Consider the following 18,078-nt stretch of genomic DNA (forward strand, 5'->3'; position numbering starts at 1 on the left):
TGAAAATAACCTATGGATTACATTTTTTAAAAGACTGAGCTGCTCAACCCAGCATGAAAATGAATATAACCCAATTGACGGTTAAATTAAACCATGTTTGGGTAATCCCAACAACCCAACATGTTAGGTTATTCACAAAACCTAACTGGCTGGGTCAAAATAACCCAGTGTGTGTTCTGTCCAACATTTACCCAATGCTTAGTTACCAAATAACCCAAATTGGGTTGATTTTAACCCAGTAGTGGTGTAATACATCCACCTCACAGAAATGTAACATCGTCCTGCGACTGCACCCATCGCCAGTGTGCATCATACCCCAGGTGCATCTTGCTGTTCATCTTGCAGGCATCCAGGTCTATCTTGCCGTTCTTATAGGGTTTGAGTTTGGGGCTGTGGCTTTTCCCCAGCTTTTCAGCCAGGCAGACCCAGGCAGAATCAGCAGGTCCTCCTGCTTGCCTGACTGCTTTCTCCAGGACGCCATTGCTCTTACTGGGCTGCTGGGTTTGGCTGGGGTCCTTGGTATCCTTGGTGATGGTGGTTCCTTTCACTGCCTCTGTGGCCTTAGTCCAAATGGGAGACTCCTTGGGGATGTCTGGCTTGACTTGGGGAAAGCCAGGATCAACAACTACCTTGCTCCCTGTGCCTGGTCCTACCCCAGCTCCAACCCCAACCCCTGCCGTAGGCACTGACCCTTCTACAGCCCCAGCTCCAGCACCTCTCCCAGCCCCTGCCCCAGGCTCTGCCCCAGCCCCTGCCCCAGGCACTGCCCCAGGCCCTGTCCCTCCCCCGGTCCGAGTAGGCGTCGCAGTCCCTAGTGGAGTAGAACACAGCACAGACTCAGAACTAGAGGGGCAGTACTCGTCCATGTCATCAGCCAGGGTGTCCAGATAACTGCCTATAGAGATGTTATCCAGCTTGTCGTTGAGGGGGTCATGCAGGCTGCTCCAGCTGCCCCTCCAGGTGTCTCCTCCAGGGCCCTCTCCCAGGCTGTACTGGCTGCTGGTCAGACTGCTGCAGCGGCTGGTCAGGGTGCCACGCTCCTCCAGGAGCCACTTACATGCCTCGATCCCCTCGTGCACCGCCAGCAGCTGCTGCAGGATCTTCACGTCCACCGAGCGCAGGTGGGCCTATGGAGAAGAAGAAGACTTTTTGATACAGGAGAGAGGAGAGAGGAGATGGTGGGAGGAAAGCAACTGACTCAGGAGAGAGGAGATGGTGGGAGGAAAGCAACTGACTCAGGAGAGAGGAGCTGGTGGGAGGAAAGTAACTGACTCAGGAGAGAGGAGATGGTGGGAGGAAAGTAACTGACTCAGGAGAGAGGAGATGGTGGGAGGAAAGCAACTGACTCAGGAGAGAGGAGATGGTGGGAGGAAAGTAACTGACTCAGGAGAGAGGAGATGGTGGGAGGAAAGTAACTGACTCAGGAGAGAGGAGGGAGCTGTGAGAGCAGTGGTGGAGAGAAAGAAGATAGGAAGAAGGAGGATGGAGGGGTAAAAGGAAGATAGGAGAGGAGCAAGGTGAGAGAAGGAAGATAGGAGAGGAGCAAGGTGAGAGAAGGAAGATAGGAGAGGAGCAAGGTGAGAGAAGGAAGATAGGAGAGGAGCAAGGTGAGAGAAGGAAGATAGGAGAGGAGCAAGGTGAGAGAAGGAAGATAGGAGAGGAGCAAGGTGAGAGAAGGAAGATAGGAGAGGAGCAAGGTGAGAGAAGGAAGATAGGAGAGGAGCAAGGTGAGAGAAGGAAGATAGGAGAGGAGCAAGGTGAGAGAAGGGAGGTGAGAGAATAGAGGAGGAAGAAGAGGATGGAGAAAAGAGTAGAGATGAGAGGGTTAGGGATATAAGTGGTAATGGTAAGGGAAGAGATGTGAGAACAGATGTTTTTTCAAAGGTGAGAGAAGATGGGAGGTGGAACAGATGAAGCCAGGAGAGTAGATATAATAAAAACATTAAAAATGAATGTGTAACAAGAAAGATGGGAAACAAGAATACATGAAGGGTGGGAGAATGATGTAGTAGCATGTTGGTGGGAGTAAGAAGATATGTATTTGAGAGAGAAAAGGCAAAAAAATTATTAGGGTTAAGTTGCATTCCTCACTGTTAAAACGAGTTGCCAACAGCAGTGAATTTTAAAAGTGGTGTTTATTTACAAGTTGACTTATGGAAAAGAAATGAGAGTTGTAATTAATGAAAATAAGTAGACACCACTGGTTTTTGAATGCGTGTAGGAGGGATGTTGAATAAGCCAGGGATAGAGAAGAGGAAAAACACTGCTGCGGTGATGGAAAATCCAACAGAATACATTTGCAAGAGCTGTGCTGCAGTCCAGTCAGGAGCTAGGGCCAAGAGTCTCTCTCTTCTCTCTCTCCTCTCTCTCTCTCTCTCTCTCTCTCTCTCTCCTCTCTCTCTCTATCTTCTCTCTCTCTCTCTCTCTCTCTCTCTCTCTCTCTCTCTCTCTCTCTCTCTCATCTCTCTCCTCTCTCTCTCTCTCTCTCCTCTCTCTTCTCTCTCTCTCTCTCTCTCTCTCTCTCTCTCTCTCTCTCTCTCTCTCTCTCTCTCTCTCTCCTCTCTCTCTCTCTCTCTCTCTCTCTCTCTCTCTCTCTCTCTCTCTCTCTCTCTCTCTCTCTCTCTCTCTCTCTCTCTCTCTCTCTCTCTCTCTCTCTCTCTCTCTCTCTCTCTCTCTCTCTCTCTCTCTCTCTCTCATCTCTCTCTCTCTCTCTCTCTCTCTCTCTCTCTCTCCTCTCTCTCTCTCTCTCTCTCTCTCTCTCTCTCTCTCTCTCTCTCTCTCTCTCTCTCTCTCTCTCTCTCAACTGGATACACCACACTCCTAGAATGCAACTCAGTCACTGTGATATGCCTATCACACTTCCGATAGCCTAGAGTTCCAGGACAGTGGATAAAGCACAGACACCTAAAGCTTACAGATCTCTGACCTTTTGCAGTCTTTGTGTACCTCTCTTGTTGCCCCCACTGAACCCCCCCCCCTTTCTGTCTCTGTATCTCTCAGCCGGAACAATACATAGATCATATGGATATAGATTAGCCATATATCTCTGTCAGGCTGCATCATTATAGCTCATAACTATAATCACATAAAGCTCATTTGGTAATAAACTGCAGAAGGGGCCCACATGACACGTGATGGATAGGTGTAATAAAGGAAACATAGACATACTAGAGATTATCTTCCGATAATAGAAAACACACTGGATATTGTTTCATCAATCTGACTGAATGCCCTTTCAGTGAACTATTCTTCATCCAGGGAAACAAAGGAAATGGTGATGGGATAACACTGCGTTAGAGTACCCTTCTTTGGCCCTACACTATCCAATCCGAAGTGTGTGTCCTTGCCAACTCAGCTCCATTCCTCCCAGCCTTGGGGCAGACATCAGGAGACACAGGCCACCCGGAACAGAACAAGAGATGAGGCAGAAAGTAACAGCTTTCTCAGTCAGCAGAGCTGGTGTATAGGAGGAGGAGAAAGAGAACGCGGAGGAGGAAGGAGACAGCACCCATCTCTCTCTTTCTTCCTACCTCTCTCTCAGTAAATGAGCTGAAGGAGCTATAGTTGTTCTGCTGATGCCAAAGCCACACTGACTGACTGGCTGTATGCTATGCTGTAGTAATGAGTTAGTCTAGAGCGGTGAGCACAAATCACCAGACAAAAGACCAAAACACAGGGAGCGAGAGAGAGAATACTAAGCTAAAGCCGGGCTGCAGGGGGAGAAAAATAACAACATATACTACATGGCTCTCTCTCTTTTAAGATCTGCTTCTATAAATGTATAAGATTCATTATATTACACATATTGCACACACCAAAAGAAGAAAGAAGAGAGGGATAGACAGCAACTGAGATCAGGAAGAGGGAGTCCAGGGAATTAGACATCAGGGCAGGGCCGGGTTGGGGTTGTTGGAGTTAGGGGGGTATAGCTGGCAGAGTCTGTGTGAGAGACTAATGAGCGTAGCTGTAAATATTATTCCCATGGCTCACCGGCCTGCTGATGAGGCTCAGGGCTGGCTATGTACTAAACCTATCAGTCTGTCTGTGTACTGCTCTGAGCATATGCATACTGCATGTCTCTGTACAGTATGTACAGTGCCTTGCAAAAGTATTCATCCCCCTTGGCGTTTTTCCTATTTTGTTGCATTGCAACCTGTAATTTAAATGGATTTTTATTTGGATTTCATGTAATGGACATACACAAAATAGTCCAAATTGGTGAAGTGTTTTAAAAAATGCTACAAAATAAATAACTGAAAATTGGTGTGTGCATATGTATTCACTCCCCCTTTGCTATGAAGCCCCTAAATAAGATATGGTGCAACCAATTACCTTCAGAAGTCACATAATTAGTTAAATAAAGTCCACCTGTGTGCAATCTAAGTGTCACATGATCTGTCACATGATCTCAATACACTGTTTCTGAAAGGCCCCAGAGTCTGCATCACCACTAAGCAAGAGGCACCACCAAGCAAACGGCACCATGAAGACCAAGGAGCGCTCCAAACAGGTCAGGGACAAAGTTGTGGAGAAGTACAGATCAGGGTTGGGTTATAAAAAAATATCAGAAACGTTGAACATCCCACGGAGCACCGTTAAATCCATTATTAAAAAATTGAACAAATATGGCACCACAACAAACCTTCCAAGAGAGGGCCGCCCACCAAAACTCACGGACCAGGCAAGGAGGGCACTAATCAGAGAGGCAACAAAGAGACCAAAGATAACCCTGAAGGAGCTGCAAAGCTCCACAGCGGAGATTGGAGTATCTGTCCATAGGACCACTTTAAGCCATACACTCCACAGAGCTGGGCTTTACGGAATAGTGGCCAGAAAAAAAGCCATTGCTTAAAGTAAAAAATAACAAACACGTTTGGTGTTCGCCAAAAGCCATGTGGGAGACTCCCCAAATATATGGAAGAAGGTAGTCTGGTAAGATGAGACTAAAATTGAGCTTTTTGGCCATCAAGGAAAACGCTATGTCTGGCGCAAACCCAACACCTCTCATCACCCCAAGAACACCATCCAATGTTTTTCATCGGCAGGGACTGGGAAACTGGTCAGAATTGAAGGAATGATGGATGGCGCTAAATACATGGAAATTCTTGAGGGAAACCTGTTTCAGAAATTTGAGACTGGGACGGAGGTTCTCCTTCCAGCAGGACAATGACCCTAAGCATACTGCTAAAGCAACACTTGAGTGGTTTAAGTAACATTTAAATATCTTGGAATGGTCTAGTCAAAGCCCAGACCTCAATCCAATTAAGAATCTGTGTGTCACGATCGTCGGGAAGAGAGGACCAATGCGCAGCGTGGAATGTGAACATACTTTATTTATTATTCACCACACGAACAAAACAACAAACGATACGAAACGTGAAGTCCTTGGTTACAACACAAACCATATGGAACAAGATCCCACAAACACTGTGGAAAAACAGGCTACCTAAATATGGTTCCCAATCAGAGACAACAAGCAACAGCTGATTCACGTTGCCTCTGATTGAGAACCACACCGGCCAACATAGAAACAAACGAACTAGACAATCACCCTAGCACACAAAACACATAGAAACCACACACCCTGGCTCAACATAACAGAGTCCCAGAGCCAGGGCGTGACAGTACCCCCCCCCCCCCAAAGGCGCGGACTGCGACCGCGCCAAACATAAACCGAACAGGGGAGGGCCGGGTGGCCATTCCTCCTCGGAGGCGGTTCCGGCTCCGGGCTTGACCCCCACCCTCCAACCAACCCCCCAAAGCGCCCCTGGTCCGGTCTGGCCCTGCTGGCCGGAGCTGGACTGAACACTGGTGGAGCGGATTGCTCTAGCTCCGGAGTGGAGCAGCTTACCGGTGCTGGACCAGGCACCGGTGGAAAAGGCACGGGCTGTGCAAGGCTGACGACGCGCACCATTGGCTTGGTGCGGGGAGCAGGGACGGGCCGAACCGGGCTGACGAAGCGCACCATTGGCTTGGTGCGGGGAGCAGAAACAGGCCGGACCGGGCTGACGACGCGCACCACAGGCTTGGTGCGGGGAGCAGGGACGGGCCGAACCGGGCTGACGAAGCGCACCACTAGCTTGGTGCGGGGAGCAGGAACAGGCCGGACCGGGCTGACGACGCGCACCACAGGCTTGGTGCGAGGGGCAGGAACATGCCGGACCGGGCTGGCGACGCGCACCACAGGCTCGGTGCGAGGGGCAGGAACATGCCGGACCGGGCTGGCGACGCGCACCACAGGCTCGGTGCGAGGGACAGGAACAAGCCGGACCGTACTGGGGACACACACCACTGGCCCTACGCGGGGATCAGGAACGGGCCGGACCGGACTGGCAACACACCCCAGTACTTCTCGCCGTGCCTCTACATTCTCCTTCCCCCTGGTGACCAGTGACTCCCGTAACCTGGCGGCCTCTTTTGCCAACCCGTTGAACCACTCTATCCCGGCCTCCTGCTGCCCCGTCGTCCACGGCGTGAGCCCCCCCCCTAAAAAAATTCTGGGCGTCTCTCCTCCCCGTGGGCCAGGCCTCCATGGCTCTCGCCAGACTCTCGCTCCTCTGCTCCAAAGTCCAGCCTCTCTCCTCCTCCCGCGGCTTGACCCAGTCGAGGTTGATATCCTTCAGAGTCACCTCTGGCGTTGGCTCCTGGACACGCTGCTTGGTCCAGTTATGGTGGGATCTTCTGTCACGATCGTCGGGAAGAGAGGACCAATGCGCAGCATGGAATGTGAACATACTTTATTTATTATTCACCACACGAACAAAACAACAAACGATACGAAACGTGAAGTCCTTGGTTACAACACAAACCATACGGAACAAGATCCCACAAACACTGTGGAAAAACAGGCTACTTAAATATGGTTCCCAATCAGAGACAACAAGCAACAGCTGATTCACGTTGCCTCTGATTGAGAACCACACCGGCCAACATAGAAACAAACGAACTAGACAATCACCCTAGCACACAAAACACATAGAAACCACACACCCTGGCTCAACATAACAGAGTCCCAGAGCCAGGGCGTGACACTGTGGTATGACTTAAAGATTGCTGTACACCAGCGGAACCCATCCAACTTGAAGGAGCTGGAGCAGTTTTGCATTGAAGAATGGGAAAAAATCCCAGTGGCTAGATGTCCCAAGCTTTCTACAAGAATGGCGCCGGAAAAGATGGCTGCCGTTTTACAGCCCTCTAACCAATTGTACTATTATGTGAGTTTTTTCGCGTTATTTGTAATTTATTCTGTACATAATGTTTCTGCCACTGTCTCTTATGACCAAAAAGAGCTTCTGGATATCAGGACAGCGATTACTCACCTCGTATTGGACTAAGATTTTTTCTTCAACGAGTCAGACGCGAAGGATATTCTACAGACACCCGACAAGGCCAAAATCCCCGTCATTCGCATGAGAAAGAGACTGAGATATTGTGGACGTAGGTCGGGGTGCCTTGTAAGGATCCGACGGCGAGCGAGTAAACTGCCTCTTCCATCAATCCTATTAGCCAATGTTCAATCATTTGAAAACAAATTGGATGATCTAAGACCTAGGTTATCTTACCAACGGGACATTAAAAATTGTAATATCTTATGTTTCACCGAGTCGTGGCTGAACGACGACATGGATAACATACAGCTAGCGGGCTATACGCTACATGGGCAGGATAGAACGGCTGACTCCGGTAAGACAAGGGGTGGCGGTCTGTGTATATTTGTAAACAACAGCTGGTGCATAAAATCTAATACTAAGGAAGTCTCAAGGTTTTGCTCGCCTGAGGTAGAGTATCTCATGATAAGCTGTAGACCACAATATTTACCAAGAGAGTTTTCATCTATATTTTTTGTAGCTGTCTATCTACCAAGATTGCACTCAATGAGCTATATAAGGCCATAAGCAGACAGGAAAACGCTCATCCAGAGGCAGCGCTCCTAGTGGCCGGGGACTTTAATGCAGGGAAACTTAAATCCGTTCTACCTAATTTCTATCAGCATGTTAAATGTGCAACCAGAGGAAAAAAAACTCTAGACCACCTTTACTCCACACACAGAGACGCATACAAAGCTCTCCCTCGCCCTCCATTTGGCAAATCTGACAATAACTCTATCCTCCTGATTCCTGCTTATAAGCAAAAACTAAAGCAGGAAGCACCAGTGACTCGGTTAATAAAAAAGTGGTCAGATGACGCAGATACTAAGCTACAGGACTGTTTTGCTAGCACATAATGGAATATGTTCCGGGATTCTTTAGATAGCATTGAGGAGTACACCCCATCAGTCACTGGCTTCATCAATAAGTGCATCGATGATGTCGTCCCCACTGTGACCGTATGTACATACCCCAACCAGAAGCCATGGATTACAGGCAACATCCGCACTGAGCTAAAGGGTAGAGCTGCCGCTTTCAAGGAGCGGGACTCTAACCCGGAAGCTTATAAGAAATCCTGCTATGCCCTCCGACGAACCATCAAACAGGCAAAGAGTCAATACAGGACTAAGATTGAATCGTACTACACCAGCTCTGAAGCTTGTTGGATGTGGCAGGGCTTGAAAACTATTACAGACTACAAAGGGAAGCACAGCCGCGAACTGCCCAGTGACACAAGCCTACCAGACGAGCTAAATCACTTCTATGCTCGCTTCGAGGCAAGCAACACTGAAGCATGCATGAGAGCATCAGCTGTTCCGGATGACTATGTGATCACGCTCTCCGTAGCCGATGTGAGTAAGACTTTTAAGCAGGTCAACATTCACAAGGCCGCAGGGCCAGACGGATTACCAGGACGTGTATTGCGAGCATGCACTGACCAACTGGCAAAGGCCTTCACTGACATTTTCAACATGTCCCTGACTGAGTCTGTAATACCAACATGTTTCAAGTAGACCACCATAGTCCCTGTGCCCAAGGACACAGTGGTAAGCCTGATCACCGACAACGATGAGACAGCCTATAGGGAGGAGGTCAGAGACCTGGCCGTGTGGTGCCAGGATAACAACCTCTCCCTCAACGTGATCAAGACAAAGGAGATGATTGTGGACTACAGGAAAAAAAAGAGGACTGAGCACGCCCCCATTCTCATCGACGGGGCTGTAGTGGAACAGGTTGAGAGCTTCAAGTTCCTTGGTGTCCTCAGATCCTCAAAAAGTTCTACAGCTGAACCATCGAGAGCATCCTGACTGGTTGCATCACCGCCTGGTGAGAGAGTAGCACTACAGAGAGTTGTGCGTACGGCCCAGTACATCACTGGGGCCAAGCTTCCTGCCATCCAGGACCTCTATACCAGGCGGTGTCAGAGGAAGGCCCTCAAAATTGTCAAAGACTCCAGCCACCCTAGTCATAGACTGTTCTCTCTGCTACCGCACGGCAAGCGGTACCGGAGTGCCAAGTCTAGATCCAAAAGACTTCTCAACAGCTTCTACCCCCAAGCCATAAGACTCCTGAACAGCTAATCATGGCTACCCGGACTATTTGCACTGCCCCCCCCACCCCATCCTTTTTACGCTGCTGCTACTCTGTTAATTATTTATGCATAGTCACTTTAACTCTACCCACATGTACATATTACTTCAACTACCTCAACTAGCCGGTGCCCCCGCACATTGACTCTACACCGGTACCCCCCTGTATATATAGCCTCCCTACTGTTATTTTATTTTACTTCTGCTCTTTTTTTTCACAACACTTTTTTGTTGTTGTTTTATTTTTACTTTTTTTGTTAAAAATAAATGCACTGTTGGTTAAGGGCTGTAAGTAAGCATTTCACTGTAATGTCTGCACCTGTTGTATTCGGCGCATGTGACCAATACAATTTGATTTGATTTGATTTGATTTGGTATGGCAACTGCTCGGCCTCCGACCGCAAGGCACTACAGAGGGTAGTGCATACAGCCCAGTACATCACTGGGGCCAATCTTCCTGCCATCCAGGACCTCTATACCAGGTGGTGTCAGAGGAAGGCCCTAAAATGTGTCAAAGACTCGAGCCACCATAGTCATAGACTGTTCTCTCTGCTAACGCACGGCAAGCGGTACCGGAGCGCCAAGTCTAGGTCCAAAAGGCTTCTCAACAGCTTCTACCCCCAAGCCATAAGACTCCTGAACAGCTAATTATGGCTACCCGGACTATTTGCACTGCCCCCACCCCACCCCATCCCCCTCTTTTACGCTGCTGCTACTCTGTTTACTATTTATCCATAGTCACTTTAACTCTACCCACATGTACATATGACCTCAATTACCTCGACTATCCCCTGCACATTGACTCTGTACCGGTACCCCCCTGTATATAGCCTCCCTACTGTTATTTTACTGCTGCTCTTTAGCTATTTGCTTCTTTTTTTTTTTATCTTAATGAACACTTTTTTATTTTAAATGTTTCTTTAAAAAACTGCATTGTTGGTTAAGGGCTTGTAAGTAAGCATTTCACTGTAATGTCTACACCTGTTGTATTCAGCGCATGTGGCAAATAAAATGTGATTTGATTTGATTTTATAGAGACATACCCCAAGAGACTTGCAGCTGTAATTGCTGCAAAAGGTGGCTCTACAAAGTATTGACTTTGGGGGGGTGAATAGTTATGCACGCTCAAGTTTACTGTTTTTTTGTCTTATTTCTTGTTTGTTTCACAATAAAAAAATATTTTGCATCTTCAAAGTGGTAGGCATGTTGTGTAAGAGAAAAGGAAAGCTGCACACTCTAGGAGCTCAGATGCAATAATTTAATATCCTAATAACCAACGTTTCGACAGACAAGCTGTCTTCATCAGGGTATAATGACAAACACTGCGGGTCACTAGTTTATATAGTGTGAAAGGACACACGCAGGTGTCTGTAATCATGGCCGGGTGTGGCCTAATAGCATTGGCCAATTCACAGATAAAAACAACATACAAAAAACATGGATAGCATATGATCATAGATACTTGGCTACATAGGCCCACAACATTTAAAATGAATAGCAAAATCACAAGAATGGCTTCAAATCAAAGTCTACATTGAGACGAAGGGAGCAAGGGTCTTTAAATTATGATGAAGACAGCTTGTCTGTCGAAACGTTGGTTATTAGGATATTAAATTATTGCATCTGAGCTCCTAGAGTGTGCGGCTTTCCTTTTCTTTTTCAAGTGTTTTACGCCGTCAGCCAGCACCTCGCCTAAATAGGTGTCCGTTTATTTTGCCTTTATCAGGCATGTTGTGTAAATCAAATTATACAAACCCCACAAAAATCAATTTTTATTCCAGGTTGTAAGGCAACAAAATAGGAAAAATGCCAAGGGGGGTGAATACTTTCGCAATCCTCTGTATGTCTGCTTGTGTGCCCATCTACATGTTGTCTACATGCCATTTATTTTATGTGCCAGTCCCAATGCCTCTCTGTCTGTAGGCATGTCCTAAAGTGGGGGGGAAGAAATGCCATAGCCTTGGGAGTTGAGCGCTCTGCAGCCTTGAGGATGGTAGAGCCATTTTCACAGTCAAAAAGATTCCAGTTTCCCGATCGAGGTGCCAGGCCAGACAGCTCCCGGCTAATCCACAGGATTCTGGAGAGCTAATTTTCCTTTCTCCGGCTTGCATCGCATACACCATGCCACGCTCAGCTGAGCTCACACAGTATATACACAGCACTCTGTGTGTGTGTATGTGCGTGCGTGCGTATGTAGCATATGAAGCACTAGTCTCCTCAGCCTTCATCGCAAAATGAACAGGCTAGCACTCGATACTTCTTGATACTTTTTCGACAGTGCCAGAGATAAAACCTCTTACTCAAGGGGAAAATCTAATTTTCAGGCTTGATGTGCCATTTCACCATGCACAGACCTCCGCATACACGCACACACACACAGTGTTATGATTAGTGTGAATGCACACACAGCTGATCCTACACACCAGTGAACCACAGACAGATTCCCATGCTGAGACCAGTCTGACAATGTCACACTGCAAACAGGCTGCTCTGCTGCAGCCCTCTCTCTGTCTCGCTGCATGACGAGACAGACTGCTCTGCTGCAGCCCTCTCTCTGTCTCGCTGCATGACGAGACAGACTGCTCTGCTGCAGCCCTCTCTCTGTCTCGCTGCGTGACGAGACAGACTGCTCTGCTGCAGCCCTCTCTCTGTCTCGCTGCGTGACGAGGCAGACTGCTCTGCTGCAGCCCTCTCTCTGTCTCGCTGCATGACGAGACAGACTGCTCTGCTGCAGCCCTCTCTCCCCCCTTCTCGCTCTCCCCCTCTCTGTCCCTCTCTAATAACAGCACTTTCAGAGACAGCAGAAGGGTGACCTCTCTCCACAGCCCTCCCACTGTTCCATCTGTTTGCATACTCCCTTCCGCTCTTTCTCTCTATCCCTCTCTCTTTCTCTCTGACATGATTCAAAGATTCATGGAAAAGTACTAGTCAGTCTCCACAGACTCAATATATATGGACTCTCTTACTTCCAAACACTCCGTACTCTGGCTTCTTCTGTTTGTCTGTCTTTCCTCCATCTCTCGCTCTCATTCTCATTCTCTCTCTCCATCTCGATCTCATTCTCTCTCTCCATCTCTATCTCATTCTCTCTCTCTCATCTCTATCTCATTCTCTCTCTCCATCTCTATCTCATTCTCTCTCTCCATCTCTATCTCATTCTCTCACTCCATCTCTATCTCTATATCATTCTCTCACTCCATCTCTATGAAGACCTCGAGAGAGAGAGAGAGAGAGAGAGAGAGAGAGAGAGAGAGAGAGACAAAGGGAAAATGGGATAGAGAAAGAGAGGACAGATCTTTTCCCACAACCCTCCTGTCCTGTTCTATCTACCTGCTCACCGTCACTCCCCTGTGTCTTCCATCTGTGCAGCACAGCAGCAGTCAGTGAGAGGGAGAGGTAGGGGGTGAGTCATCCACTGGGCTCCAACAACACTGTGCGGCATTCCCATTCATAGGACTTTTCCTTTTTATAGGACACACACACAGATCCAGGTGCCGGACTGTAGCCTATATGTGGACATAACAGTCTAAAGAAGTGTTTTTATTTTATTACAGTTGAGCTCCAGACTGATAATAGAAGCCAAACAGGCAGCTATGTAGATGTCTGATAAAACGATGAGGCTCGTCTGTGTGACTTAGTCCATGACAGGAAGCTGGCAGCCTGTCTTTGAGGACGGAGCATCCATTAACTCAATAAAGCTGTTTAGACCCGTAAAGAAATGTCTGAGATTTGACAGCAGCTGGGGAGGGAAAGTAATCAGACAGTATTCAGACAGAATGACACTGAACAGACTCTCAGACCAGACTCTGAGTATGATCTGTGTCTCTGTCTGTCTACATCTTGCAGTGTGTCAAAGTATGTCCCAACAAAACCATTTGTGTCTGGATCAATGATACACAGGCCAGATGCATGAAACTTGAAACAGGCCAGATGCATGAAACTTGAAACAGGCCAGATGCATGAAACTTGAAACAGGCCAGATGCATGAAACTTGAAACAGGCCAGATGCATGAAACTTGAAACAGGCCAGATGCATGTCACAACTAAAACGTGAAACAGGCCAGATCTCAGACAACTGAAAAGATAACCCAAAAAGCTGTTACATTAACCAAACTCCCTCTCTTTCTTCTCTATTTCTCTGCCTCCCTTCATATACTGTATCTGATACAATATGATCAACAGATGACGTACATTCAAGAGAACTAATAGAAGACTGGAATGAAAAGGAAATATTTGGTAATATATCGCTCTTGTTATGTCTAATTTATTGAGACATAACAGAACGTTCTCACAAAGGAATGTAAATGTTTATGGAGCAGTATTATCTTACTGTCCTAGCTAGCCTCCCTGTGACCTCCAATCAGAACAGACAGATGCTTCAGAGGGTCACACACAGACGTGCGCACACACGGCAGTCATAATTCTGTCTGTATTGAATGATGCTTTATTATGGGGAGACGTTTAGGAGTCTCTCTGGTGGTTAACAGTCTTAATGAAGGGAAGAATCCTTGACTGTCTGCTGGAGCCTTGTGTGAAGTGTTTACAGTCCTGACTCTGCTTCGGTGATAGTCTCTTGTGGGCTCTCATTGATTGTTCATCCATCTATGTGTTCTGTGCACACACATGCAGTAAGACATGTGAGGTGAGATTCAAAGACAGCTGGCTCCCTGCATTAATTCTGGGCATAAAAATCAGAGGGCAGTTTGAGAAGGTGAGAAAAAGCCACAAAGGAGCCCTATGAGTGTGTGTGTGTGTGTGTGTGTGTGTGTGAAAAGACAATCAGCGGGCAGGAGCAAATGTGAGAAGTGGAAACAAAGGACACCTCCGCCAGATAGAAGGTGATAGACTGTGTGTGTTATTGGCGTACCGGACAATTTCCATATGTACTAGGAAGCTACTGTAAGTGTTGTTTCTTGGGCTTCAGGAATGTGACTGAAAAAGTGCCTCTGGCCTTTAAAAAAAATGAAAAAATGAAAGAAAGAAAGGGGATATGGGTGAACAAATGTCGTGGTCAAGGCTACGACGGCGCCAGTGCAATGAGTGGAGCTTACTCAGGTGTTGAAAAGCACATAGCAGACCGAGAACCGAATGCTTCTATACTTCTTTATGAGTTTTACTTTAGAAAACGATCTCTCCGCAGAAGTGACAGTTACAGGGATGGTAAAAACGGCCAGACAGCTAAGGAGAAGGGAGTGTAGCTTCAAATACAGCAGTTCTGTAACTTTAATTGAGCCTCTCGTTCTCCTTAGTTGCCGGCCTCAACACATTACGGAAAGAGATGAACTGTATAGGAAGCTCATCTTTAGTGGACAACAGTTCTTGGGGGGTCTTTCCATGACATAGACTGACCAGGTGAATCCAAGTGAAAGCGATGATCCCTTATTGATGTCCACTCCAATCAGTGTAGATGAATGGGAGGAGACAGGTTAAAGAAGGATTTTTAAGCCTTGAGACAATTGAGACATGGATTGTGTATGTGTGCCATTCAGAGGGTGAATGGGCAAGACAAACAATTTAAGTGCCTTTGAACAGGGTATGGTAGTAGGTGCCAGGCGCACCGGTTTGTATCAAGAACTACAATGCTGCTGAGTTTTTCGTGCTCAACAGTTTCCCATGTGTATCAAGAATGGTCCATCACCCAAAAGACATACAGTCAACTTGACACAATTGTGGGAAGCATTGGTCAACATGGGCCAGCACCCCTTTGGATCGCTTTCGACACCTTGTTAAGTCCATGCCCCGACGAATTTAGGGTGTTCTGAGGGCAAAGGCGGGGGGGGGGGGGGGGGACTCGGTGTAGATTGCGAGGACGACTCATGTCATGTAGGTTCAGGTAGCCTATACAGGACAGTTGTATAGTCTAAAACATTTGATTGGTAGCTGATTAGTATGCGGTTGCATTGCAAATACATTTTACTATGTGCAATGTTTGAATTTCCAACTGTAATTACTGAACAAGTAATTACATTATTGCCGCCAGCCAGCAGACACCGTGTCGACCATGCGTGGGCCCAGAGAAACTGTGTTACGCCAGTGGTGTGTGTACGTGTCCTTGTGAGTGTGTGTGAGGGTGTGCATGTGTGTAGCCTATTCTGTAAAAGCCGAATTGTGATGAGAGTGCAATGTTCAGTACCCCTCTGTTCTCCTGCTACCGAGCACCACTCAGAGAGATGAGATATGGGCCCAACACACAGCAGCACTATGTATACTTGCTGGCAGTGGGAAGATCATGAGGTATGACTATGAGGTAGCTCTTAATCACTGGAGCCTCTGCATGCGTCCCAAATGGTACCCTATTCCCTCCATAGTGCACTACTTTTGACCAGGGCTCTGTCTGCATCCTCTGGCTCAGCAAGCAAATCATGGGGTCCTTATGTGATGCTGGCCGCACAAAGATGTATGACCCTCTTGATGTCCCCTAACCTTCAAACCCTTGCTATTTAGTTAGTTCAAACCACTCACTAGTGATCCACAATTCAGCACTGTAAAACATCATCACCCAAATGGTTGGTATTCCCTCTGGGTATAGGCCTATCAACTAAATTCTACTGGCAAAGCAAGAATGTTTGTATTAACATAACATATTGGATTGTTATGGGCAACATGGACTACATATCCTACAACAACATATGTCATTTTATGCAGGTTTCTTTGCCAGAGTCTTGGGGGTAGTCTGTGATTATTGTCTGGCCAGTCAGAGTGCAGATGACAGAAAGACACCCCAGGGAAGAGCAGCAGTGGTAGGCCTACATACAAAGCCTGTGGGTCGCTATTTTCAAATCAAACAAATGCGCCAAATGAGACTTGTTTCGGTTTCTAGAAGGACACACGCATCCATCATGTGCCGTTCGTGTAAAAACATTCCAATACGACATACATTGCGCTGCCAACAACACAGCCACCGCGAACGCCTGTCTTCACCATAGGAATGCAAGACATCTGTGTACGAGGGAAAAACAACAACACACCCGGAGCTTCTCTGCTGGAGTCCTGTTTTTGCACCAAGTGGAGAGCTATGATGACGTCTGTTATGATAAACTCGGAATGTCGCCAATCAACGAAATATGGCTGGCCTGCAATAAGCGTGGGATTAATAGGATAAATGAACAGTTCGATTGTAAATTAAATAGCCTGCCAGTTCTTTCCCATTATGTAATAGAATAGTAATTCGCTAGGAATAAAAACATCCATCCCTAGGCCAATTATTAGTCTCCCCGAAAACACCAGTTATGACCTGTTGGCAATAATGAATCAAGGAACCAGAACTTTATTATAATGGAGATATTATGGATAGGCCTAAATGTCAAGCAATGAAAATGCATAGCCCAAAGTCCAAGTTATCCCTTCATCGCCTAGCAACCTCAGCCACCTGCCGCTGTTATCATCGTGAAGAGCAGCTGAATTATTGATTGGTGGATGCCTTATATTCAGGAAGAGGATATAGGACTAGGATCAACAGTAAATACATATATTGTTCATTGTAGGCCTACTGACCACCAACAAGATCATTCTGAGTCATTAGGAGATCTTTATAATATTAAATGCCAAAAGCAGAGCAAATGTTGTACGACTGCTCATAATCATTTTAACAGCAAAATAAAATAAAATGTGAATAACTTATGGAAAGGCCAACAAAAGTCACCGCCCCAATTAAGACCTTACCATATCAACTTTTAATTTTCGAATCTTCTCATCCAGATTCTTCCTGCCGGTGATGTCTCGGTCTTTGGTCTCCAGTGAGCTCAATTTGACATCTCCGCGGTGCGCGGATGCCTCTTCCCGCATCCACTTGAGCAAACCCTCCGGTGTCTTCCATCCGATTTTCACCTCCAAATCTTTTAAATCTGGAATAGACTCGTTGGCAGCTGTGCCTTCATCCATACTGTTCCGTTCTTTGTCAAGTCAAAAGCACACTACGTCCTCTGTGTTTCTTGGATATCCTTGTCTGTCAAACTGCAATAACAGCAACCTTTAATTGCAACGTCTGGCATCCTACGCAACTCTCCTCCAATCGATGCGCCAGAGAGATAATAGGCTAAAGAATGCACTAGGTCCTTTTAGTTTTATCACCATGCAGAACATTGAGAAACAATCCTATACTATGGTCCTGTTGAGGACATGGATGTAGAAAACAACCCTGTACCAGTGCAAACACCGTCGATGCTGTGAAGTTAGTGCGCTGTTACAACCTATTGAGATGATGCAGTCATCAGCCGAAATAAATACACATTCACTGGTCTATGTTATGTTAAATTCGCACTGGAGGGTTATCCACTGTCTCTCGGTGGAGGTGCATCCATATAATGTGAATCTTCCTCAGAAAAAAAAAAAACAGTCGCAGAAGCCTATGAAAGAATAGCCTACATTTCTCTGAGTCGAAACGAGTGGTTTTGCTTCTCAATATAGAATAGTCCTTTCTAGATTAGACTAGTGTAGGCCTATGCATGAAATACACAACGGAGAGCTGGACGTAAACCCGACAAGCCACGCATCGAAACGCATATTCCACCTGCATGATGACAGCGACAGCTGCAGAGGGGAAAACTGAATGTGAGCACACAACTTGCCTTCGGTAAGTACTGTAATATCCCTATACGCCTACCGTAATAGTGCTGATGTGA

At 46.8% G+C, this 18,078-nt stretch overlaps 1 protein-coding gene across 1 annotated transcript; it reads right to left on the reverse strand.

The window, feature by feature from the left end:
* Nucleotides 1-260: 260 nt before the first annotated feature.
* LOC311131085 (uncharacterized protein) lies at nucleotides 261-17,338 on the reverse strand (the record flags this gene model as incomplete). The annotated part of the gene is made up of 2 exons (XM_084163899.1): nucleotides 261-1,127; nucleotides 17,120-17,338. The coding sequence occupies 2 exons, from the start codon at nucleotides 17,336-17,338 to the stop codon at nucleotides 261-263; spliced, it is 1,086 nt and encodes a 361-aa protein (XP_084020025.1).
* Nucleotides 17,339-18,078: the final 740 nt, after the last annotated feature.

This window comes from Coregonus lavaretus (assembly GCF_964263955.1).
Source record: "Coregonus lavaretus genome assembly, chromosome: 6".
NCBI classification, from domain to species: domain Eukaryota; kingdom Metazoa; phylum Chordata; class Actinopteri; order Salmoniformes; family Salmonidae; genus Coregonus; species Coregonus lavaretus.